Source organism: Trachypithecus francoisi, unplaced genomic scaffold (assembly GCF_009764315.1).
Source record: "Trachypithecus francoisi isolate TF-2019V2 unplaced genomic scaffold, Tfra_2.0 Lachesis_group3, whole genome shotgun sequence".
Taxonomy (NCBI): Eukaryota; Metazoa; Chordata; class Mammalia; order Primates; family Cercopithecidae; genus Trachypithecus; species Trachypithecus francoisi.
In genome coordinates this window covers 55,670,407-55,694,902 of record NW_022681468.1, presented here as the reverse complement: position 1 = coordinate 55,694,902, position 24,496 = coordinate 55,670,407, and the positions used below count along the sequence as shown (strand labels likewise).

General features: G+C 43.8%; 2 protein-coding genes and 1 long non-coding RNA gene across 4 annotated transcripts in view; 2 read left to right on the top strand and 1 right to left on the bottom strand.

Annotated features, from left to right (window-relative positions):
• Positions 1–2,595, top strand: part of LOC117069687 — a 60,839-nt gene extending 58,244 nt beyond the window's left edge. The window contains exon 3 of the long non-coding RNA XR_004431634.1: positions 2,311–2,595. This is a non-coding gene — a long non-coding RNA (uncharacterized LOC117069687). The remainder of the gene's footprint in view (positions 1–2,310) is intronic.
• The window catches only part of POLE2 (DNA polymerase epsilon 2, accessory subunit), a 52,196-nt gene extending 47,893 nt beyond the window's left edge, over positions 1–4,303 (bottom strand). The window contains exons 1-2 of one of the 2 annotated variants that reach the window (XM_033188116.1): positions 4,069–4,303; positions 195–295 (exon numbers count right to left, since the gene is read on the bottom strand). In XM_033188116.1, the coding sequence (XP_033044007.1) occupies positions 195–295; positions 4,069–4,256 (289 nt within the window). In that variant the 5' untranslated portion in view covers positions 4,257–4,303. The remainder of the gene's footprint in view (positions 1–194; positions 296–4,068) is intronic. The other variant, XM_033188117.1, reaches the window with a different exon arrangement.
• A 5,480-nt stretch (positions 4,304–9,783) lies between these two features.
• KLHDC1 (kelch domain containing 1) overlaps positions 9,784–24,496 on the top strand; it is a 64,520-nt gene continuing 49,807 nt past the window's right edge. Inside the window, exon 1 of the mRNA XM_033188110.1 lies at positions 9,784–10,684. Within this exon, the coding sequence (XP_033044001.1) occupies positions 10,301–10,684 (384 nt within the window). The 5' untranslated portion in view covers positions 9,784–10,300. The remainder of the gene's footprint in view (positions 10,685–24,496) is intronic.

The window sequence follows — 24,496 nt, the reverse complement described above, 5'->3', positions numbered from 1 at the left end:
GTCCCAAAAAAGAAAGAAAAAAAATTAAAATAAACTAAAGGTATTACCCCTTGGGAAGAAATGCTACCATGCATACATCTTATAACACTAGGACATCTTAATACTGAAGCCTCAACTTCACTTTAAACCTATACATCTAACTGAAATGCAGAACTATATTAACAATTTAGGAGTTATCAGAAAGTATTACTTACAGGGTTGCTTTTCAACTGCATCAATTATCTTTTCCAGTTTATCGTCAAGCTCTAATTCACTGATAGACTGCAGAGCTTCTGTGAGGTACTTAATAGCTTCACTAAGAAAAGGAAAGAAAAAATGAGGCAGGTCATTAGTAATTAAAGGCTAAAAGTTTTCTGCCAAAGAGCGGCAAACACTCATCAATCTGGCACTGAAAGGAAGAACACTAACTTCTCTCTTCAAATAGCACTCATCTTTCCTGTGCTTTCTGAACAAAATCATCCTCCTATATCTTGCTAACATAAAGCCTCAAATCACATCGTTCCTCTAAGAAGCCTTCCTAGACCAGCTCTACCTGCTGCAATCTTCCCTTTTTTCTGAAATTGTTAAAAATCATATTTACATATACCTTAGATCTGATATATCACATTAGCCTTGTACTACTTACTACCCTACATTTAAGGCAAGAGTCCACCTGTTTCAATGTCAAGCACCATATTCTGAACATAACACTCATATATTTAATTTCATAATGCACTTGTTCAAAGTAAATTCCAATAATCACTGTTTTCAATTATAAAACAAGAAAAAAAAAAAAGGCCGGGCGCGGTGGCTCAAGCCTGTAATCCCAGCACTTTGGGAGGCGGAGACGGGCGGATCACGAGGTCAGGAGTTTGAGACCATCCTGGCTAACACGGTGAAACCCCGTCGCTACTAAAAAATACAAAAAAGTAGCCGGGCGTGGTGGCGGGCGCCTGTAGATCCGGCCACTGCACTCCAGCCCGGGCGACAGAGCGAGACTCCGTCTCAAAAAAAAAAAAGAAAAAGAAAAAAAAATAGGCTTGGCCGTGCGCGGTGGCTCACGCCTGTAATCCCCACACTTTGGGAGGCCAAGGCGGGCAGATCACGAGGTCAGGAGATGGAGACCATCCTGGCTAACACACGATGAAACCCCATCTCTACTAAAAATACAAAAAAATTAGCCAGGCATGGTGGCGGGCGTCTGTAGTCCCAGCTACTCGGGAGGCTGAGGCAGAAGAATGGCGTAAACCCGCGAGGCGGAGCTTGCAGTGAGCTGAGATCCGGCCACTGCACTCCAGCCTGGGCGACAGAGCAAGACTCCGTCTCAAAAACAAAAAACAAAAAACTGTAACTTAGAACTCTGTGTCATCCTTCCACGGGGTTCTAAATACACTTGAAAGTGGTCCATAAATATTTGACCACTGAGTCCCTAAAATCATATACATTTTGGGTGCGTCTTGGGACAGTTCTTAGCATAGACCAAAGCCTGCAAAGCCATACAGGATCTTGCCCCTGCCAAATCCCATTAAGCTCATACCATGTCCCTGGCGTTCCTGGCACTCTCCTGCTTCGGGGTCTTTACGTGGCCATTTTCTCCCACTTTTCTCTCCACCTAGTCAGGTCCTGTTCTTTTTTTTTTCTTTCTTTCTTTCTTTTTTGAGACGAAGTCTTGCTCTCTCGCTCAGGCTGAAGTGCAGTGGCGCAGTCTCGGCTCACTGCAACCTCCACCTCCCGGGTTCAAGCTATTCTCCTGCCTCAGCCTCCTGAGTAGCTGGGATTACAGGCGCACAGCACCAGGCCCGGCTAATTTTTGTATTTTTAGTAGAGATGGGGTTTCGCTTTGTTGTCCAGGTTGGTCTCGAATTCCTGACCTCGTGATCCGCCCGCCTAAGCCTCCCAAAGTGCTGGGATTACAGGCATGAACCACCATACCTGGTCAAGTCCTGCTCATTCTTTAACAGTCAGCCCAAACCACTTCTGAAGTGAAGTTTTTCCCTGACTCTACAGCAGTTTATACACATTATTATACACTCTCATAGCACTTCTTTCCTGAAATCCCTTTCACAATTGAGATTAAATAGCTGTGAAATATTCATTTAATATCCATGGTAGACAGACTTCTAAGATGGCCCCCCCAATAATCCATTACTCCTAGTAGTTATACCTATGTAATCCCCTGCCCTTAAGTGTGGGCTGGACCTAGTAACTTGTTTCTAAAAATAGAATATAGCACAAGGGATAGAAAAACTTACTGTATTGTAATTTTGAAAGTAAAATTTAAAAGTGAAAAGAAAAAATTTAAAAATAACAAGACGTCACTTCCTTGATTAGGTTACTTCAGAGTTACTAGCGGACTCTCTCTCTTGATGAAGCCATGTTGGGGGCACACATGGCAAGGGACTGAGGGTAGCCTCCAGCCAACAGCCTGCAAGGCAATCAGGAACTGAATCCTGCCAACAACTGAATGAGCCTGAAGCAAATGCTGCCTGGTCAACATTTGAGATGATCCATCTTGACTGCAACCTTGTGAAAAGACCCTGAAGTTGAGGACCTAACAAAGCCACACCTGAATTCCTAACCCACAGAAAATGTGAGATAATAAATGTGTACTGTTTTAGCCTCTAAGTTGTGGGGTAATTTGTCATGCAGCAATAGAATACACTATCTGCCCCCTACAAAGCTCTTGCTCTCTCTTGCACCCCCTTGCCCTAGCACAGTGCTTTGCAGCTAACGGATTTAAGTATACTTATGACTGAAATAATAAATGACAAAAGCTTAATATTAGGTCAAATTCTAAGTGAAAAGAAAGTTAATTCATCAGTTGCTCATGCTTTCAAAATGTCAAGGACCAATTGAACAAAACTCATTATTTTCCCCCAAGGTATATCCATTACTAACCCAAAGTACAGTTAAAAGTCCCATAAAATTCACAAAAAACAACCAAAAATCTACACACACGAGAGCAATAAAAACTGATACAGTGAGGTATATTTAGGTCAACAGGTATTTAAATATGTATAAAATATTGTGTTCTAGGCCAGGCGCGGTGATTCACGCCTGTAATTCCAGCATTCTGGGAGGCCACGGCGGAGGATTACTTGAGCCCAGGAGTTCAAGACCAGGCTAGCAACATAGCCAGACCCCGTCTCTACAAAAAATACAACAACAAAAAATTAGCCAGGTATGGTGGCCCACGCCTGTAGTCCCAGCTACTTGAGCCCAGGAGGTTGAGGCTGCATAAGTCAAGTTCGCATTACTGCCCTCCAGCTTGGGCGACAGTGAGACCATGTCTCAAACACACACACACACACACACACACACACACAGAACTCTAAAACACGTAACAGATTTAATGAGAAAAATCTTGGAAAGGTTAATATGTTCTATAGGTCCTCAAAAACACAGATATGCCCAGGAAACCTGACTTTCACATAAATTGGCAACTGTAGACGTACGAGCGGGCTTTTTTGGGTCTCTCATCTGATGTCTCAGCAACCTTCCCGGGAGCCTGAGAGCTGACCACGTCACAACGCTGATAATCGGCTGCCATAGACAGGTTGCCGCTCCTCGGGCTCAGTTTGACACGTGAAAAGAGACTGGGCCAGCCTAGAAGAAACATTAAACTCCTTGCACGGGTCGGTGAAACCAACGAAGGCACGGCAGCCTCAAGATCTTAGAACTTTTTTTTTTTAATGGAGTTTCTTTCTGTCGCCAGGATGGAGTGCAGTGGCGCGATATCGGCTCACCGCAACCTCCTCCTGGGTTCAAGCGATTCTCCTGCCTCAGCCTCCCGAGTAACTGGGACTACAAGCGCGCGCCACCACGCCCAGCTAATTTTTGTATTTTTAGTAGAGACGGGGCTTCACCATGTTGGCCAGGATGGTCTCGATCTCCTGACCTCGTGATCCGCCCGCCTCGACCTCCCAAAGTGGTGGGATTACAGGCCCGGCCGCTTCTTAGAACTCTGTCATTTAAGGTCAAGCCCCCTCTCCGCGAGCGGGGAGCCGCCGCGGTGCGTCCCGCTGCCGCACGAGGCAGCTGGGCCCCAGCTCTTTCCTCTCGCCCCTCAAGCTGCCCAAGCCCACTCACCCCCGGAGTAGCAAGCCCCGCAACTTAAAGGCAGAGAGCGCCCGGCTCCGCAACCGCTCCGGCGCCATATTCGCGATTTGGCGCCACCGCCGCAGCTCCGCCCCTTCCCGGGCGCGCCCCGGCCCAGCTCCGCCCCTGGACCTGTCCCGGGTCGCGCTCGACCCTGTTAAGATCCCTGCTTGGTCCATGCTGCCGCGCCGCAGCCACTCGCACCTAGCAGTTCGCAACCCCGGACCGAGTAGGCTGAAAGTGGAGATCACCTCGCGCTCCTTTGCTGCCGGGAAACTGAGGGCCAGAGCGTCTTCCCTGGTGTCGGGCTGCGTTGAGCCAGCCACAGCGCTCTCACCGCTGCCCTAGACATTCCACGACTGCGGCCGAGCTTCCCGGACCCAGGATCCCCCTGCTTTGAAGGCCATGAGAGCTGTTGGGTTCCCTACTTCGCACAAGCTCTGGAAATACTGTGCCTCGACATTTACTGGAAGCTGTTATAAATCTCCATCGCTCCCACCTACCCCGTTTTTATTTAACTTGAGGGCTTCGTATGCGCCATGCACTGTCATAAGCACTTTAAATGTGTGAATTGATGTGTTGCTTATGACAGCCCGATGAGCTGTGTGCTGTCTTTTCCACAACAGCCTCATTTTACAGATGAGAAAACTGAGACACAAAAATGGTAAAGGACTTGCTCAAGATGAAACGACGATTAAGTGGTGGAGTCAGGATCTGAACTCAGGTATTCTGATTCCAAGTGGACTGTCAATCTGCCACACTTCAAAACGCTTGCTCCAATGAGTTGACTAAACCATGGAGTACTATAAGTAAACACGCGGCTTATAAAACATGAGGATGATTTTGCATTACCAATATAAAGTGACCTCCAACGTATACGGTTTTTTTTTTCTTTTTTAAAAAAGCGCAGTTTAATGAAGGAAGGAAAACAAAAATATATGTATTCGTTTTTGCATTTTAAAAAACCTCTGGGCCCCGGCGCGGTGGCTCACATCTGTAATCCCAGAACTTTGGGAGGCCGACACTGGCAGATCACTTGAGGCCAAGAGTTCGAGAACAGCCGGGCCAACATGGTGAAAGCCCGTCTCTACCAAAAAAAAAAAAAAAAAGAATATACAAAAGAAATACAAAAATTATCCAGGTGTGGTGGCGCGTGCCTGTAATCCCAGCTCCTGAGAGGCTGAGGCAGGAGAATCTCTTGAGCCTCAGGGGCGGAGGGTGCAGTGAGCCGAGATCGTGCCACCACTCCAGCCTGGACAACAAAGCAAGACTCTATCTCAAAAACAAAAAAAGCCGGACGCAGTGGTTCACGCCTGTAATCCCAGCACTTTGGGAGGCCAAGGTGGGCGGATCATCTGAGGTCGGGAGTTTGAGACCAGCCTGACCAACATGGAGAAACCCCATCTCTACAAAAATACAAAAAAATTAGCCAGGCATGGTGGCGCATGCCTGTAATCCCAGCTACTCGGGAGGCTGAGGCAAGAGAATCATTTGAACCCGGGAGGCGGAGGTTGCCCTGAGCCAAGATGGTGCCATTGCACTCCAGCCTAGGCAACAAGAGCGAGACTGTCTCAAAACAACAACAACAACAAAACAACTCTGGAAGGTTAAACCAGAGACCACAAAAATGATTAACTATAAAGGGGTGAGGGGATAGGGATGAAAGTGAAAACTTTCTTTATGGTGAGACTTTTAATGCATGTGTATGTCTTACGTATTCAAAAAATAGAAAATAAAAAGGTGAGCTTAAAATTGAATGCATACTAAAACTGATACACCTAATTGCATATTAAATTGGTAACATAACATCACAAGTGATTTTTGAACACAGTTCTCTTTATTTAGTGAAATATTTTTCAAAGACAAAAAGTACAAAGAAATTTTTAATTTTTATGTAAGAAAGAATAGGAGATAGGAATAGAAAGACATACAGTTAATTCTCATTACTGTACCTGTGATAGTTAGATTTTATAAGTAGCCACCAACAAATAATTAGTGAATACTAAACCATTGCTACTAGGGGAAGTACAGAATTAAGTTCCTGTGAGCGTCTGGTGACAATGTTTTCATCAACTGACCAATATATAACCTTGTTTTATGTGTGTTGTTATTTAAAGACATCTTTATATTGTGATTCATTAGCACTGAACTCAGGGCCAACAGCCCTATAACTCATAGCTGAAGGAAGCTTATTTATTACATGTATTTTCTCCATAAGGCACATTACAACCTTCTTGTGCCTTCAAATACTAGACAAAACTTCAGCACTGTGTTTGGAGGCAACTTTAAATAGCAAAATCACCAACAAAAATAGCAAAAATGCTGAAAATACAGCACTAAATGTACCAGAAAAGGGACATTTACTTATAGTATGAGAGATGACACGAGAAGGCAGTGTCACTCTGTTTAACCTTATCTGGGAATGTACGTGATAGGCAACTCAAATGTTCTGCTTCTCTATGCATATCCTCAAAAGACCATGAAAGCTTCCAACATTGATTTGGGCATTACAAATAAATGTTAGTGAATAGGTGAATTCGCGAATAAGGAATGCACAAATAATGGGGATTATTAGCTTACCCCCTAGAAGGATGAACAAGGAATAAGTAGTTACCTACGGGCAGGAAAGGAGGGGGAATAGGGACATAAAATGATAAAGCTATTAAGTAAAGTGTTTTAGGAAACGGATATTTGCACAGTCCCAAAATATCCTCCGGATAACTGATAATTATACAGGGGAAAATGCACTTTTACAATGGAACATTCAGAGGTTACCACCTTAATCAAGTATCAAACTTAGCAGGAGAATTGCTTGAACCCAGGAGGCAGAGGTTTCAGTGAGCTAAGTTCATGTCACTGCATTCCAGCCTGGGCCACAGAATGCGACTCCGTCTCAAAAACAAAAAACAACAACAAAAACCAGCCATGCGCAGTGGCTCACACCTGTAATCCCAGCACTTTGGGAGGCTGAGGTAGGCAGATCACCTGAGGTCAGGAGTTCCAGACAAACCTGGCCAACATGGTGAAACCCCATCTCTATTAAAAATACAAAAATTAGCCGGGCGTCATGGTAGGCGCCTGTAATCCCAGCTATTCGGGAGGCTGAGGCAGGAGAATCATTTGAACCTGGGAGGCGGAAGTTACAGTGAGCCGAGATTGTGCCATTGCACTCTGCCCTGGGCAACAGAGCAAGACTCTGTCTCAAAAAAAAAAAAAAAAAAAAAGACTAAAAGAACTTAACAACCAAATGCAATAGGTAAGCTTTGATTGGGTCCCAGTTTGGAAGAAAAAGCTATAGTCAGAATACAATTCAGGAATTCTGAATATCAAATTATATCAAGAAATAACAGCCAAGCGCGGAGGCTCACGCCTGTAATCCCAGCACTTTGGGAGGCCGAGGCGGGCGGATCACAAGGTCAGGAGATCAAGACCATCCTGGCTAACACGGTGAAACCCCGTCTCGACTGAAAAAAAAACAAAAATTACCCGGTGTGGTAGCGGGCGCCTGTAGTCCCAGCTACTCAGGAGGCTCAGGCAGGAGAATGGCGTGAACCTGGGAGGCGAGGCTTGCAGTGAGCGGAGATGTGACAATGCACTCCAGCCTGGGCAACAGAGTGAGACTCCGTCTCAAAAAACAAACAAACAAAAAAAGCTGATTTTCTTACGTGTAGTAATAACATTGTGGTTATGTAGGTAAACATCCCTGTTTTTAGAAAATGCGTGCTGAAGTGCAACATTATACCTCCCACTCAAATAATTCAACAAAATGAAAAAGACACACACACACATACCAACAAACATAAAACTAGTATGGTAGTATTAATAATTATTACCTGGAGTGGAAGATACACAAGTACTCCTTGAACTATTTTTTCAACTTTTTTTGTTTGCTATTTTTTATATTAAGAAATTGGAGGCCGGGCGCGGTGGCTCAAGCCTGTAATCCCAGCACTTTGGGAGGCCGAGACGGGCGGATCACGAGGTCAGGAGATCGAGACCATCCTGGCTAACACGGTGAAACCCCGTCTCTACTAAAAAAATAAAAAAAATTAGCCGGGCGAGATGGCGGGCGCCTGTAGTCCCAGCTACTCGGGAGGCTGAGGCGAGAGAATGGCGTAAACCCGGGAGGCGGAGCTTGCAGTGAGCTGAGATCCGGCCACTGCACTCCAGCCTGGGCGACAGAGCGAGACTCCGTCTCAAAAAAAAAAAAAAAAAAAAGAAATTGGAGAGAAAATAATCAATTCCAGTTTCCCAGCTTCCTCTCACAATCTGACCTCACAATTCCCCTTTTCCCATAAATTTTCCCAATCACAATTCTGTTTCTCTCATAAATTTTCAACTTCTTCCTCTATGGCTCCTTCACCTGGTCAGCTCATAAAGTCCCAATACTTAAATGAACAATTATATGCTGATGACTCCAAAATCCCTATCTCTAGCCCTTAGCTCTCTTAGACTTCAAATCCAACTCACTGTGTCTCCAAATGAACTCACCATTGCTCCTGCCCTCCCCGACCATCACCAAAACCTGTTCCTCCCCCCATATTGACTAACCTAGTGAAGGGCTCCACCCACCTTCCACCCAGTGACCAAGCTGGTAAACTAGGCATATCCTTGACTCTTCCCTCTCACAAATCAAAGTTCCCTGAACAACTTCCATTCATTTTTCAGTTCTTAGCTTAGACTTTACTTTCTCTCAGGAACCTTCCGTCTCCCCTTAATCTGAGTTAAAGGACCTCTGTAAACCCAAGGTGCCCTGGAATTTTGCTATTTTCACACTTACTGCACGGTATGTTGTCTGTTTGCTGGTCTGTAGACTCCACCAGACTCTACAGTCCAGGAGGACAAGTGCTCCATTTCAAAAATACAATACCAATATTACTAGTAACAATAAAGTGATGGAGTGAGAATCATAATTGACACAGAGTTTACACTAAGTAAAATGCACATATCTGTATGCAGTTGAATGCATTTTGATAAATGTATACACCCATGTAACCACCACCTCAATCAAGATACAGTAGAACATTTTCATCACTCCAGAACACTTCCTGTACTCCTTTTTATCAAATCCCCTCCGCCTCCCTACTCCCAAATAACCACTTTTCTGCTTTCTATTACTATAGATCACTTTTGTCTATCTTGAATTTTTCTTTTTTCTTTTCTTTTCTTTCTTTTTTTTTTTTTTTTTTTTTTTTGAGAAGGAATCTTGCTCTGTCGCCCAGACTGGAGTGCAGTGGCGCGATCTCGGCTCACTGCAACCTCCACCTTCCGAGTTCAAGCGATTCTCCTGCCTTTGCCTCCCGAGTAGCTGGGATTACAAGCATGCGCCACCATGCTAATTTTTGCATTTTTAGTAGAGACAGGATTGCCCAGGTTGGCCAGGCTGGTCTCAAACTCCTGAGCTCAAGTGATGCGCCCACCCCGTCCTCCCAAAGGGGTGAGATTACAGGCATGAGCCACTGCGCCGGGCACAAAACTCCTATTGAGGGAAATCCAGTTACATCTTGTAAAGTTAAATAGGATTCCACATATAGAACTCTACTCCAAAGATAGGCTTCTACAAATACAAAATAACATATGCATAACGTTATTCATCGCAGCATTATTTATGATAGCCAAAAAACCTGGAAATAACCGATATGTCCATCAATAACCTGTTTGAATAAGCTCTGACACCTCCAATCAGTGGAGTGCTATGAAGGTATAAAAAGGACTGAGGAGACTGCTGTACCCTGATATGGATCTTCAAGTGAAAAGAGCAAGTTAAGTAACACTGTATATACTTCCTTTTGTGTAAGAAAAGGAGCAGATACTCTGTTTATTTGTATCGTCAAAAATAAATAGAAAGTATCATTAAGTTGCACCACACTTAAGTGCCTTCTAATGTGATGCAATATGAAGTATTTTCCAAAAAAAAAATCTGAACTAGAATCTAATAAAGCTTTTATATACAGCTTCCAGCCTAAAAGAAATATGGTGAAAGTTTGCACAAGTTAATGAGAAAGGACATTGAGGAACCAAACCCAGAAGGCTGTAGGAAAATAAGAAAACTAATCCATATAACAAACCAATGGCACAAGAGAGAAGGGAGAGAAGCTATTCTAGAGTAAAAAAGACATAAAGTCTTAAGAGGCGTTAACAATGAAATACAATGCTGGACAAACCAACTGTAGAAACGACATTTTGAGATAATCAAGGAATTTGACTACAGACTGACTACTAAATGAGGCTGTACTGCCAAAACACAATTCCAAGAGAGAAGGAATCTGCGCATGGGAGCCCAGACCCCTTCCCCACTGCGAGGAGCCAGACGTCCCTCCGCAGCCGCGCCGCCCCTCGTTCGACTTCCCGAGCGAGAGCCGCGGGACGTCGCAGACGCACTGACTCCGCCTTCCACCAATCTCGACCCTCGCCGCGTTCCGTTCGTGCGTGGAGCAGTCGGGACTGGAGGCTAGGCCGCCGGGCGGGCAGGGGCTGTGGCGCGGCAAGCGGCGGGCCAGCGACGGCGCGAATGGCGGACTCACAGCTGTTCTGCGTGGCGGAGGAACGCAGCGGCCACTGCGCCGTGGTGGACGGAAACTTCCTCTACGTGTGGGGGGGCTACGTGGTAAGGGGAAGAGGCGGGACGGGGCGAACTCACGCCGGGAGACGCTCGGCCTGAGCGGACGCAGCGCCCGCCACACCCGCTCCCGAGCCCGCGGCCCAGGCCTGGCGCGCCCGGCGTCTGCCGCCCCCCTAGCCCCTCCGCTGGCCGCCGCCCCCACAGCCGCGCCAGGGCTTGACGTCGTCCAGCCGTTACTACTTCTATTAAAGCCTCAGACCCGGTTCCGGGCGTCTTTCCCCTCTCCACCCCCCACCCCCAGCAGTTCAGTAACCCAGGTTTGCCCAATGCAAAGGCAGTTACAGCGCGATTAAGTATTATCCTTAAATACTGGCGCAGACTTAGAAGGATCCGAGGACGCTGCGCTGTATCATTTTGTATATATTTCCTTATTCCCACGGCGCGATTCGAAATAAAATATTGAAATCACTGAAGCATTTAAATTTTTTTTTTTTTTTGAGATGGAGTTTCGCTCTTGTTGCCCAAGGCTGGAGTGCAATGGCACGATCTCAGCTCACTGTAACCTTCGCCACCCCAGGTTCAAGCGATTCTCCTGCCTCAGCCTCCCTAGTAGCTGGGATTACCGGCATGTGCCATCATGCCCGGCTAATTTTGTGTTTTTAGTTGAGACAGGGTTTCCCATGTTGGTCAGGCTGGTCTCGAACTCGCGACCTCAGGTGATCCGCCCTCCTTGGCTTCCCAGAGTACTGGGATTACAGGCGTGAGCCACCGTGCCTGGCCTATATATTTAAATATTTCTAAGCTATTATTAGTGGTGTTTCTTTACTAATGACTATGAATATTTTTCTAGTCTCAAAATAGACCTATGTTAGCAATAATATGCTAAGAAATATGCTTTAAAATTCTTATTACAATGGAGGTTTGAACGTATGTGTGTGTTGTGTGTCCATAATCACAGAATTATAGAAGCAAGAATGGTAAAGCTGGAGAATAGGAATACTATATGCCAACCCTCTTAGTTTACAGATTTTTTTTCTTAAGCCATCTGGAAGTTCTACTGATAGTAGAACCTACATCTTCTGTCTCGCTACCATTATGTGACAGACCTGTAACGTGACTGAATCACATTGAAATGACCAACAGACAGGCATACGTCGAAAGTATGGCGGGTTCTGTCCCAGACCACTGCAATAAAGCGAGGTCATACGAATTTTTTGATATCTTAGTGCATATAGAAGTCATGTTTACACTGTAGTGTGTTAAGTATGCAATAGCATTATGTGTAAAAAAAAAAAAGTACATACCTGGCCGGGCGCGGTGGCTCACACCCGTAATCCCAGTACTTTGGGAGGCTGAGGCAGGTGGATTACCGGAAGTCAGGAGTCCGAGAACAGCCTGGCCAACATGGTGAAACCCCGTCTCTACTAAAAATACAAAAATTAGCCCGACGTGGTGGCGGATGCCTGTAATCCCAGCTAGTCGGGAGGCTGAGCCAAGATCGCGCCATTGCACTCCAGCCTGGGCGACAGAGGGCGACTCCGTCTCAAAACAAAAAAAAAACGAAAAATTGTACATACCTAATTTCAAAATTATTGCTTAAAAATGCTAAGAATTATCTAGCCTTCAGTGAGTTGTATTCTTTTTGCTCATGGAGGGTCTTCCTCCATGTAGATGGCTACTGACTGATTAGGGTGGTTGTTACTGAAGGTTGTAGTGGTTGTGGCAATTTCTTAAAATAAGACAATGAAGTTTGCCACATTGACCCTTCCTTTCACAAAATATTTCTCTGTAGCATGCAATGCAGTTTGATTGTGTGTGTGTGTGTGTGTGTGTGTGTGTGTGTGTGTGTGGAGACGGAGTCTCTCCTGCATCCTCCGCCTCCTAGGTTCAAGCGATTCTCCTGCCTCAGCCTCCTGAGTAGCTGGGATTACAGGTGTGCACCACCATGCCTGGCTAATTTTTGTATTTTTTACAGGCGTGAGCCACTGTGCCCAGCCATGAAATGTATTTTCTTAAATAATAAGACTTGAAAGTCAAAATGATTCCTTGATCCATGGGCTACAGAATGGATATTGGGTAGCAGGCATGAAAAGATAAATCTTGTAGATCTCCATCAGAGCTCTTGGGTGACTAGGTGCGTTGTCAATGAGCAGTGAGTGATATTTTCTGAGCAGTAGTTCTCAACAGTACACTTAAACTACTCAGTAAGCCGTGCTGTTAAAGAGACATGCTGTCATCCAGGCTTTCTTGTTCCGTTGTTAGAGCATAGGCAATGTAGGTTTAGCATAATTCTTAAGGGCCCTAGGATTTTCAGAATGATGAACATTGGCTTCAACTTAAAGACAGCTACTACATTAGCCACTCACAAGAGAATTAGCCAGTCCTTTGAAATCGCGCATTGACTTCTCCTCTCTAGCTATGAAAGTCCTAGGTGGCATCCTCTTCCAATATTCCAAAGCTGTTTCATCCACATTAAAAATCTATTGTCAGCCGGGCGTGTTGGCTCACACCTGTGATCCCAGCACTTCGGGAGGCTGAGGCGGGCGGATCACGAGGTCAGGAGATCAAGCCCGTCCTGGCTAACATGGTGAAACCCCATCTCTACTAAAAATACAAAAAAAAATTAGCTGGGCGTGGTGGCAGGCGCCTGTAGTCGCAGCTACTCGGGAGGCTGAGGCAGGAGAATGGTGAGAACCCAGGAGGCGGAGCTTGCACTGAGCCGAGATCCCACTACTGCCCTCCAGTCTGGGCAACAGAGCCAGACTACGTCTCAGAAAAAAAAAAAAATCTATTGTTTAGTGTAGCCACCTTCATCAGGTAGCTACACTAGAGACAGGGTTTAGCCAGATCTTTTGGATAACTTGCTGCAGCTTCTACACGAGCACATGCTGCTTCACCTTGCACTTTTTTTTTTTTTTTTTTTTTTGAGACAGAGTTGCCCAGACTGTGGTACAGTGGCAAGGTCTCAGCTTACTGCAGCCTTCGCCTTCTGAGCTCAAGCAATTCTCTTGCCTCAGCCTCCTGAGTAGCTGGGATTACAGGTGCATGACGCCACACCTGGCTAATTTTTGTATTTTTAGTAGTAATTTAGTAATTTTTGCATTTTTGCCATATTGGCCAGGCTGATCTCGAACTCCTGACCTCAGGAGATCTGCCCACCTTGGCCTCCCGAAGTGCTGGGATTACAGGTGTGAGCCACCGTGCCTGGCCTTACCTTGCAATTTTATGTAATGAAGAACAGCTTCCTTCCTAAAAACTCATATTAGCTTCAAAATTCTGCAATTTCTCAATTCTCTCAGCCTTCATAGAATTTAAGAGAGTTAAGACCCTCCTCTGGGTTAGGCTCTGGCCTACGGGGATGTTGTGGCTGCTTTGATCTTGTATCCAGACCACTAAAACTTTCTCCACGTCAGGAATAAGGCTGTTTTGCTTTCATGTTACTCATTTTTCATTAGAATAGCACTTTTGATTTCCTTTAAGAACTTTCTCTTTGGATTCACAATGTGGCTAACTGGCACAAGAGGCCTAGCTTTTGGCCTGTGTTAGCTTTTGACTTGCCTTTTTCACTAAGCTTAATTGTTTCTAGCTTTTGATTTAAAGTGAGGGACTTGCCACTCTTCCTTTCACTTGAACACTTAGAGTCCATTGTAGAGTTACTAATTGGCCTACTTACTTTTTTTTTTTTTTTTTTGAGATGGAGTCTCACTCTGTCGCCCAGGCTGGAATGCAGTGGCGCAATTTCGGCTCACTGCAAGCCCCACCTCCCAGATTCACGCCATTCTCCTGCCTCAGCCTCCCGAGTAGCTGGGACTATAGGCGCCCACCACCACGCCCGGCTAAGTTTTTTTAATTTTAATAGAGACGGGGTTTCACCATGTTAGCCAGGGTGGTCTCGATCTCCTGACCTCATGATCCGCCCGCCTCGGCCTCCCAGAGTGTTGGGACTGAGGAGGGAATAAGGAGGCCCAAGGAGAGGGAGAGAGACGGGGGAGTGGTTGGTCAGCGGAGTAGTCAGAACACACACATTTATCAGTTAAGTTCGCCATCTTATACAGGCACAGTTTATGGTGGTCCAAAACAATTGCAGTAGTACATAAAAGATCATTGGTCACAGATCATCCTAACAGATATAATAATAATGCAAAAGTTTGAAATACTGTGAGAATTGCCAAAATGTGACATAGACACGAAGTGAGCATCACATGCTGTTGGAAAAATGGTGCCAATGGACTTGCTTGATGCAGAGTTGCCACACACCTTCAATCTATTTAAAAAATGCAATATCTGTCAAGCACAGTAAAGCAAAGCACAATAAAATGAGGTATGCCTGTACTGTGTATGTTAAATAATTCTCAGATTCAAGTTGGTTTTTGTTGTTGTTTTGTGTGTTTATTTTTAATTTGTTTCAGTACCAGTGGGGGAAAATGAGAACTAACTTTTGAGTGCTTACTACATCTGGCATGTGCTAGGTACTCTCACATCCCTAATCTTACATATTCTTACTGTATTCCTTGTAAGTAGGTCATATCCCTATTTTATAAATAAGGAAAATGAGTTGATTAGAGTAAGTGACTTTAATGGCCATTGGACCTCAAGGGCAGCAGATACCAACCGACATGTATAGGATTTCCAAAGGCAACTTTTTCATGATAAATTAGGTGATTGTGCTTTGTTAGTGTCTGATATTTCCACCATTTATTCTTGATGCAAAGAGTCTAGTATAAAGATGGCTATATGCATGAGAAATAAACTTTGATTGTTTTGAGTTCCACCACTTGTAGAGGTGTCAGACTTCATCTGCTGTATTCTTGATGTTGTAAAAGTTAAGTGAAAAATTCACTTAAAATAGCAATCTGTAATATATCTGTATAGATTTCTTTTGAGCCCATAAATGAAAACTTTTTTTCTCCAAGACGGAGTCTTGCTGTGTCGCCCAGACTGGAGTGCAGTGGCACAATCTCAGCTCACTGCAACCTCCACCTCCTAGGTTCAAGATATTCTCCTGCCTCAACCTCCTTGAGTAGCTGGGATTATAGGCACACGCCACCACGCCCAACTAATTTTTATATTCTTAGTACAGATGAGGTTTCACCATGTTGGCCAGGCTGGTCTCAAACTCTTGACATAGTGATCTGCCCACCTCAGCCTCCCAAAGTGTTGGGATTACAGGCGTGAGCCACCACGCCTGGCCTTTGTTTTTTGTTTTGTTTTGTTTTTTGAGACAGAGTCTCCCTCTGTTGCCCAGGCTGGAGTGCAGTGGCACCATCTCGGCTCACTGCAACCTCTGCCTCCTGGGTTCAAGCGATTCTCCTGCCCCAGCCTCCCAAGAAGCTGGGATTATAGGCATGCGCCACCACGCCCCGGCTAATTTTTGTATTTTTAGTAGAGACGGAGTTTTGCCATGTTGGCCAGGCTGGTCTCAAACTCCTGACGTTAGGCAATCAGCCCGCCTCAGCCTCCCAAAGTGCTGGGATTACAGGCGTGAGCCACTGTGCCTTGCCTAAATGTCTGAATTTTTTACATCTCATTTTAATCTTGAAAATTGTGTAATTGATAAGATCACAGTTCTTTTTTTTTTTGTTTTGTTTTGTTTTGTTTTTTGTTTTTTGTTTTTTTCGAGACGGAGTCTCACTCTGTCGCCCGGGCTGGAGTGCAGTGGCCGGATCTCAGCTCACTGCAAGCTCCGCCTCCCGGGTTTATGCCATTCTCCTGCCTCAGCCTCCCGAGTAGCTGGGACTACAGGCACCCGCCACCTTGCCCGGCTAGTTTTTTGTATTTTTTAGTAGAGACGGGGTTTCACCGTGTTAGCCAGGATGGTCTCGATCTCCTGACCTCGAAGATCACAGTTCTTTAGGTGGCAGTTATTGAATTGAAATACTTCTTTTTCTCCTGTTTATTAATCTAGTCAGTGGAGATGCTGTAAGAACCACTCTGGAAAATACAATACAGATGTAGATCCTGAGTCTACCACTTTTTTAAATTCCAAGGATTATCAGCAGTCAAGAAGTGTCTAAGGCATAAGTGGAAGGAAAGGGAGAGTAGGAGGCAAAAAAGAAAACATATGGGTAGTATAGGCTTTAAAAAAAAATCAGAAGACATGGCATATCAGGAGAAAAAGTAGAATTCTTCTAACAATTATCTTATTCCCATCGTTCTAAACAGAAGATAGTTAAAAGGCCCTGGAATCTGGTGGTATTCAGTACTCAGTAGTTAAGTATAATGATCGATGGTTCCAGATATTCCAGTCACAATTTTCCTCTTCATTGACACAAACAGTATATTAAAATGGACAAACATATGTTCTAAAGCTCACTGATATCTGTCTAAATTACTAATTGCTGCATTGTCAAACATATTCTGAAGACCATTATATTAGTATCTGAAAATAGCCCCTCCCAGAGGTAAGAATGATAATATCAAAAAAGTAAATGGTCGATTCTAATTGGTGTCAGAATATGATTTTGCTCTTAGTTCTACATCTTTTCCACATTACAGAAATTTACAGACTTTGGTGCTACTGCAAGGAACATTAAAAGTTGTGAATAGCTTTTCCAAATTTAGGGAGAAAACTCGATGTCTTGGCATGTTTGCAGATAGTATGGTTTTCCTTTTATGGCCCTAATCATTTGAACCGTTTTATTTCTGTAATATAGTTGATATTAATACGTTTTGCTCTGAACCTTTTTTTTTTTTCTTTTCTTTGAGATGGAGTCTCGCTCTTGCCCAGGCTGGAGTGCAGTGGTGTGATCTCGGCTTACTGCAACCTCTGCCTCCCAGGTTCAACTGACTCTCCTGCCTCAGCCGCCCGAGTAGCTAGAACTACAGGTGCATGCCACCATGCCCAGGTAATTACTGTATTTTTAGTAGAGACGAGATTTCACCATGTTGGTCAGGCTAGTCTCAAACTCCTGACCTCAGGTGATCCACCCGCCTTGGCCTCCCAAAGTGTCTTCACAGGCTGGGTGTGGTGACTCAGGCCTGTAATCCCAGCACTTTTGGAGGCCAAGACAGGAGGATTGCTTGAGTCCAGGAGTTTGAGACCAGCGTGGGCAATATAGCAAGACCCTTGTCTCTGCCAAAAAGAAAATAATTAGTTGGGCATGGTAGTGTGCTTCTATGGTCCTAGCTACTTCGGAAGCTGAGGTAGGAGGATCACTTGAGCCCATATGTTCAAGGACGCAGTGAACTATGATTGTGCCATCGCACTCCAGCCTGGGTGACAGAGACCCTGTCACTTGAAAGAAATATTTGTATACATATGCTTAACTACATGTTTCTGCTATGGATATGGACTTAAAGGGAAAAAGCATCAATTTAGAAAATGTTTGAAAAGAGTGAAGATGGAAGCCTTACCATGTCGGATATTAAAACATATCACAATACCATAATAATTAGTTGACTTGATGCAAGTAGAGATAGTACAATGAAATGTGAAAGGAATTACGGAAACAGCCGGGCACGGTGGCTCACGCCTGTAATCCCAGCACTTTGGGAGGCCAAGGCAGGCAGATCACCTGAGGTCAGGAATTCAAGACCAGCCTGGCCAGCATGGTGAAACCCCGTCTCTACTAAAAATGTAAATAAAGACATTAGCCAGGTGTAGTGGCGCATGCCTGTAATCTCAGCTACTCGGGGAGCTGAGGTAGGAGAATTGCTAGAACTTGGGAGGTGGAGGTTGCATGAGCCAAGATTGCGCCATTGCACTCCAGCCTGAGCGACAGAGCAAGACTCCATCTCAAAAAAAAAAAAAAGAAAAAGAAAAACGAAAAAACTACAAAAACAGCCAAACATATAAGGAGAAAAATATAAGACTATTTTGTATTTAAAAGGTAGCATTTCAAATCTGAGAAAATGATCACTTATGCAATAAATGATCCTAGGATAGCTAGAGGAAAATATTATTGGTGCCTTCAGATTGAAGGGTTAAATACAGAAAAATTAAGCTATATAATACTGGAAGAGAATATATGACTTCTAAAATCTTGAGGAAAAAACTATAATGGAAAAAATTGGCAGATCAGATTTTTAAAAAACTGATTTTTGGCCAGGCACGGTGGCTTATGCCAGTAATCCTAGCACTTTGGGAGGCCAAGGTGGATGGATCACCTGAGGTCAGGAGTTCGAGACCAGCCTGGCCAACATGGTGAAACCCCGTCTCTACTAAAAATATAAAACTAGTCGGGCGTGGTGGCCTGCGCCTGTAATCCCAGCTACTCAGGAGGCTGAGACAGGAGATCGCTTGAACCTGGGAGGCAGAGGTTGCAGTAAGCCAAGATCACGCCACTGCACTCTAGCCTGGGCAACAAGAGTGAAATTCTGTCTCAAAAAAAAAAAAAAAAAAAGTACAGATAACATCCCCATTGAAAAATGAGCAATGGATAAGTACAATTTACAAAATAAATATAAATATCATACAAACGAAAGAAACCCAGGTAAAAATCACAATGAGGTTTTTCTTCTCCAGCTTGCAAAGATTAGAAAGAATTTTGATGAAGAGCATGGAGAAATGAATTACTAGTACGCTGGTAATAGGAGTACAAGTTTGTGTAACTTTTTTGAGGAGAAATTTAGCAATGTGTATCAAAAGTGTAAGGTGTGTTTTCTCTTTAACCTAATAGTTCCACTTTATATATTAATAAATGATCACATTGGTCATCTGTGTCATATGGAAGACATTTATCATTCTATTTAAATGACCAGAATATAAACCTCCTTTCTCTATTTGTGGTATTCCCCTAGTGAGTGAATATTGTCAGGGTATTTATTCTAGTTGTCTCCTACTTATCCTCATAAAATATAAGATATATAACTTGTTCTCTGTTGTATCCTCAATGTCTAGAACTGGTTATAACTCATAGTAGGTACCCAATAAAAATACTTGAAAGTCAGGTACTAACTTTTCCTGCCTCACTTGCAGCTAGGTTGCAGGCAAGTGGCTAGGACTCCATTGGTTAGATGAATCTGTGCTAGATTTGGACTTGGGAATAAAGATATAAAAAACCACGACCTGTAGAAGATTCTTAGCCTGCAATACAGTTTAGGAAGATCAAGGTTCTTTGCATAAAAGGCAGCAGTGTGGTGTACGCCAGTGACCACAGACCTGCTCTCTTGGCATGGTTTCAGACCTCGCTCTTCCTTACATAGACCAGAGGCTGGTTCTCCAGCCTCCCTGATGATTCTGTGAGCTACTTAATATTCATTTCTTACCATTTTATTTACTTAATTTTTGAATTTGAAATATATGTACAAAAGAATGTATAAAATAAGTATTATTTAAAGGTAAACAACTGTTTATTTTCTAGATTAAGAAATAAACAATACCTTAGAAGCTTCCTTTTATCCTGCATTGATTGCATTGCTCCCAGCACTCCCACTCATACAGGTTACCACTGTCTTAAATTTCTTTATAATTGTACCTCACGTATATCTCTAAACAATTATTATTTGGTTTGGAATCATAGCATATGTTTTCTTTCATGAATTTTTTTTTTTTTTTTGAGAGAGAGTTTCACTCTTGTTGCCTAGGCTGGATTGCAGTGGCACGATCTCAGCTCACTGTAACCTCCACCTCCTGGGTTCAAGTGATCCTCCTGCCTCAGCCTCCCAAGTAGCTGGAATTACAGGTGCCCACCACCAAACCCAGCTAATTTTTGTATTTTTAGTAGAGATAGGGTTTCACCATGTTGGCCAAGGTGATCTTGGACTCCTCACCTTAGGTGATCCACCCACCTCGGCCTCCCAAAGTGCTGGAATTACAGGTGTGAGCCAGTTGTTAAATAATTTGAAAATCATCTCTGGATCTATTCATTTGATGTTTATCCTATATAACATTCTACTGTATGAGTTTACTGCAATTTATCCATTCCATTATTGGTGAATATTTCAATGTTTCTAATTTTTTGCTATTAGCATTCTTTTTTTTTTTTTTTTTGAGACGGAGTCTCGCTCTGTCACCCAGACTGGAGTGCAGTGGCCGGATCTCAGCTCACTGCAAGCTCCGCCTCCTGGGTTTACGCTATTCTCCTGCCTCAGCCTCCGGAGTAGCTGGGACTACAGGCGCCCGCCACCTCGCCCGGCTAATTTTTTGTATTTTTTAGTAGAGACGGGGTTTCACTGGGTTAGCCAGGATGGTCTCGATCTCCTGACCTCGTGATCCGCCCGTCTCAGCCTCCCAAAGTGCTGGGATTACAGGCTTGAGCCACCGCGCCCGGCCAAGCATTCTTATAACATGCTTCCTATTGTGTATTCATAAGGGCATGTACATTCCCTAGGGAATCTACCAATGAATGAAATGTTGGTTCACTTGATACACACATCTCCAAAATTATTTGGAAATGTCAGACTGTTACCAAAACATTTGTATCAATTTACACTCCTACTAGCCACTTCCTTGCCCCATATCCTTGACAACACATTTGGTACCATCTGGCCTTACATTTTTGCCATTCCGGTGAGTGCAACATGATAGTTCATTGTGGTTTTTGTTTTCATTTCCCGTGGTTACTGATAAAATTGAGTGTCTAACTTTATGGACTATTTGTGTCTTCCGTAAAAATGCTGGCTCATGTCTTTTGCTCTTTTTTCTATTGGGTTATTTGCTTTTTTAAAAAAACTAATTTATACAAGTTTTAAAATACATAATTGTGTAAGTTCAATATGTCTTCAATTTATAGCTTGTCTTTTTATTTCTTTTTTTTTTTTTTTGAGACAGAGTCTCGCTCAGTCGCCCAGGCTGGAGTGCAGTGGTGCAATCTGGGCTCACTGCACCCTCTGCCTCCCAGGCTCAAGCAATTCTTGTGCCTCAGCCTCCTGAGTAGCTGGGATTACAGGTGCCTGCCACTACGCCCAGCTAATTTTTTGTAATTTTAGTAGAGGCCAGAGTTTCACCATGTTGACCGGGCTGGCCTTGAACTCCTGACCTCGGGTGTTCTGCCCACCTTGGCCTCCCAAAGTGCTGGGACTACAAGCATGAGCCACTGTGCCTGGCCTTGTCAAACATATTCTAACCATTCCTAGAAACGGGAAGAGGAGTCAAGGGAGAGTTGTTTTTTTTTTTGAAAGATGAGATGAGGCATGTTTGTGTATTGATAGGAATAAGGAAAACTTGGGCTGGGCGCGGTGGCTCACCCCTGTAATCCCAGCACTTTGGGAGGCCGAGGCAGGTGGATCACAAAGTCAAGAGTTTGAGACCAGCCTGGCCAATGTGGTGAAACCCTGTCTCTACTAAGAATACAAAAATTAGCTGGGTGTGGTGGCAGGTGCCTATTTCCCAGCTACTCGGGAGGCTGAGGCAGGAGAATCGCTTGAACCCGGGAGGCGGAGGTTGCAGTGAGCCAAGATGGCACCACTGCACTCCAGCCTGAGTGACAGAGTGAGACTACATCTCAAAAAAAAAGAAAAGAGAAGGAAAACTTGGGGAAAAGAAGGGATAATGTAGGAGGGAAGTCTCTGAGAAAGTGAGAAGGAACTAGGTCTAAACTTTTCAATTCTGTGCTTTATCTGTGTTGAGATATTAGTGAAACTGACTTTTAAAAAATATCAGTTTGAAGTGACTGTGCAGTGAGTTTAACAGATGTTATTCACTTACCCATTCACTTAATCAATAAATATTTTATTTGTCTTTTATGTGTGAGGCACTGTAGTAGGCTCTGGGAGCATAACAAGATAGACAAGATCCCTGTACTCATGAAGCTTACAGTTTAGTAGTATTGGTGGTGGTGAGGGTGGGTGTGATACAGACAAGGAACTTCACAGGGAAAGTACAGGACTATAAGAGCCTTTAATAGGGGACCTTAATACTTAAACTATTATAGAGAATAGGTTAAAGAAGTACCTTTAAGCTGATTCCCAAAAAGGGAGGAGTTAGGCAAACTCTGAAAGAGCACTACAAGAAGAGAAAAGAGGGCCGGGCGCGGTGGCTCAAGCCTGTAATCCCAGCACTTTGGGAGGCCGAGACGGGCGGATCATGAGGTCAGGAGATCGAGACCATCCTGGCTAACACGGTGAAACCCCGTCTCTACTAAAAATACAGAAAAACTAGCCGGGCGAGGTGGCGGGCGCCTGTAGTCCCAGCTACTCGGGAGGCTGAGGCAGGAGAATGGCGGGAACCCGGGAGGCGGAGCTTGCAGTGAGCTGAGATCCGGCCACTGCACTCTAGCCCGGGCAACAGAGCAAGACTCCGTCTCAAAAAAAAAAAAAAAAAAAAGAAGAGAAAAGAGAATACATGAATGGTCCTATCATAGCAAGGAACTAGGAGATAAAGTTTAAGTACTGAACGCGTACTGTGTGTGAAAGGCAACTTGAAATTTCAAGGGATAGCAGGTACTATATAATACAGAATCATAAACATTTTAGATTATGCTAAAAGTAATAGGGAGCCATTGAAAGGACTTAGAATAATGACAATTCACTTTCATAATATTTCTTTTTTTTTTTTTTTTGAGATGGAATCTTGCTCTGTCGTCCAGGCTGGAGTGCAGTGGCATGAGCTCAGCTGACTGCAACCTCCGCCTCCTGGGTTCAAGCAGTTCTCCTGCCTCAGCCTCCCAAGTAGCTAACACTACAGGCGCCCGGCATCACACCTGGCTAATTTTTTTGTATTTGTAGTAGAGACAGGGTTTCACCATATTGGCCAGGCTGGTCTCAAACTCCTGACCTTGTGATCTGCTTGCCTCGGCCTCCCAAAGTGCTAGGATTACAGATGCGAGTCACTGCACCCAGCCTATAATATTTCTTTTGTAAAGGAGTGCACATGAGACTACTGGAACCTAATGCTTATACAGTAGCTCCCCTTCTTAAAATTATTTGTTTACTTAGACATTTAATATGGATTCCTCAGTCAGACATGAGTGGAAGTTTATGTTTTTTCAGTTTGAATTTTTTTATTTTAATTTTTGTGAGTACATAGTAGGTATATATGTTTATGGGATGCATGAGATATTGGTACAGGCATGCAATGCATAATAGGTCTTATTCTTTCTATCTATTTTTTGGTACCCATTAGCCTTCCCTACCCACCCACCCCCACCCGCCCATTACCCTTCCTAGCCTCTGGTAACTGTCCTTCTGCTCTCTGTTTCCATGAGGTCAATTGTTTTGATTTTTACATCTCACGTACGAGCATGTGATATTTGTCTTTCTGTGTCTGGCTTATTTCACTTAGCTAATGACCTCCAGTTCCATCCATGTTATTGCAAATAACAGGATCTCATTCTTTTTTATGGTGGAATGGTACTCCATTGTGTATGAGTACCACATTTTCTTTATCCATTCATGTGCTGATGGACACAAGTTGCTTCCAAATTTTGGGTATTGTGAACAGTGCTGCAACAAACATGGGAGTGCAGATATTTCTGCGATACACTGATTTCGTTTCTTTTGCATATATACCTAGCAGTGGGGGTGCTGGATCATATGGTGGCTCTATTTTTAATTTTTTAAGGAACCTCCAAACTGTTCTCCATAGTAGTTGTACTAATTTACATTCCCACCAACAGTGTATGAGGGTTCCCTTTTCTTCACTTCCTTGCCAGCATTTGTTATTGCCTTTCTTTTGGATAAAAGCCATTTTAACTGAAGTGAGATGATATCTCACTGTAGTTTTGATTTGCATTTCTCTGATGATCAGTGATGTTGAATACCTTTTCCTGTGCCTGTTTGCCATTCATATGTCTTTGGAGAAATGTGTATACAAATATTTTGCCCATTTTTAAATTAGATTGTTAGATTTTTTTTCCTGTAGAGTCATTTGAGCTCCTTATATATTCTGGTTATTAATCCCTTGTCAGATGGGAAGTTTGCAAATGTTTTCTCCCATTCTGTAGGTTGTCACTTCGTTTTGTTGATTGTTCCCTTCAC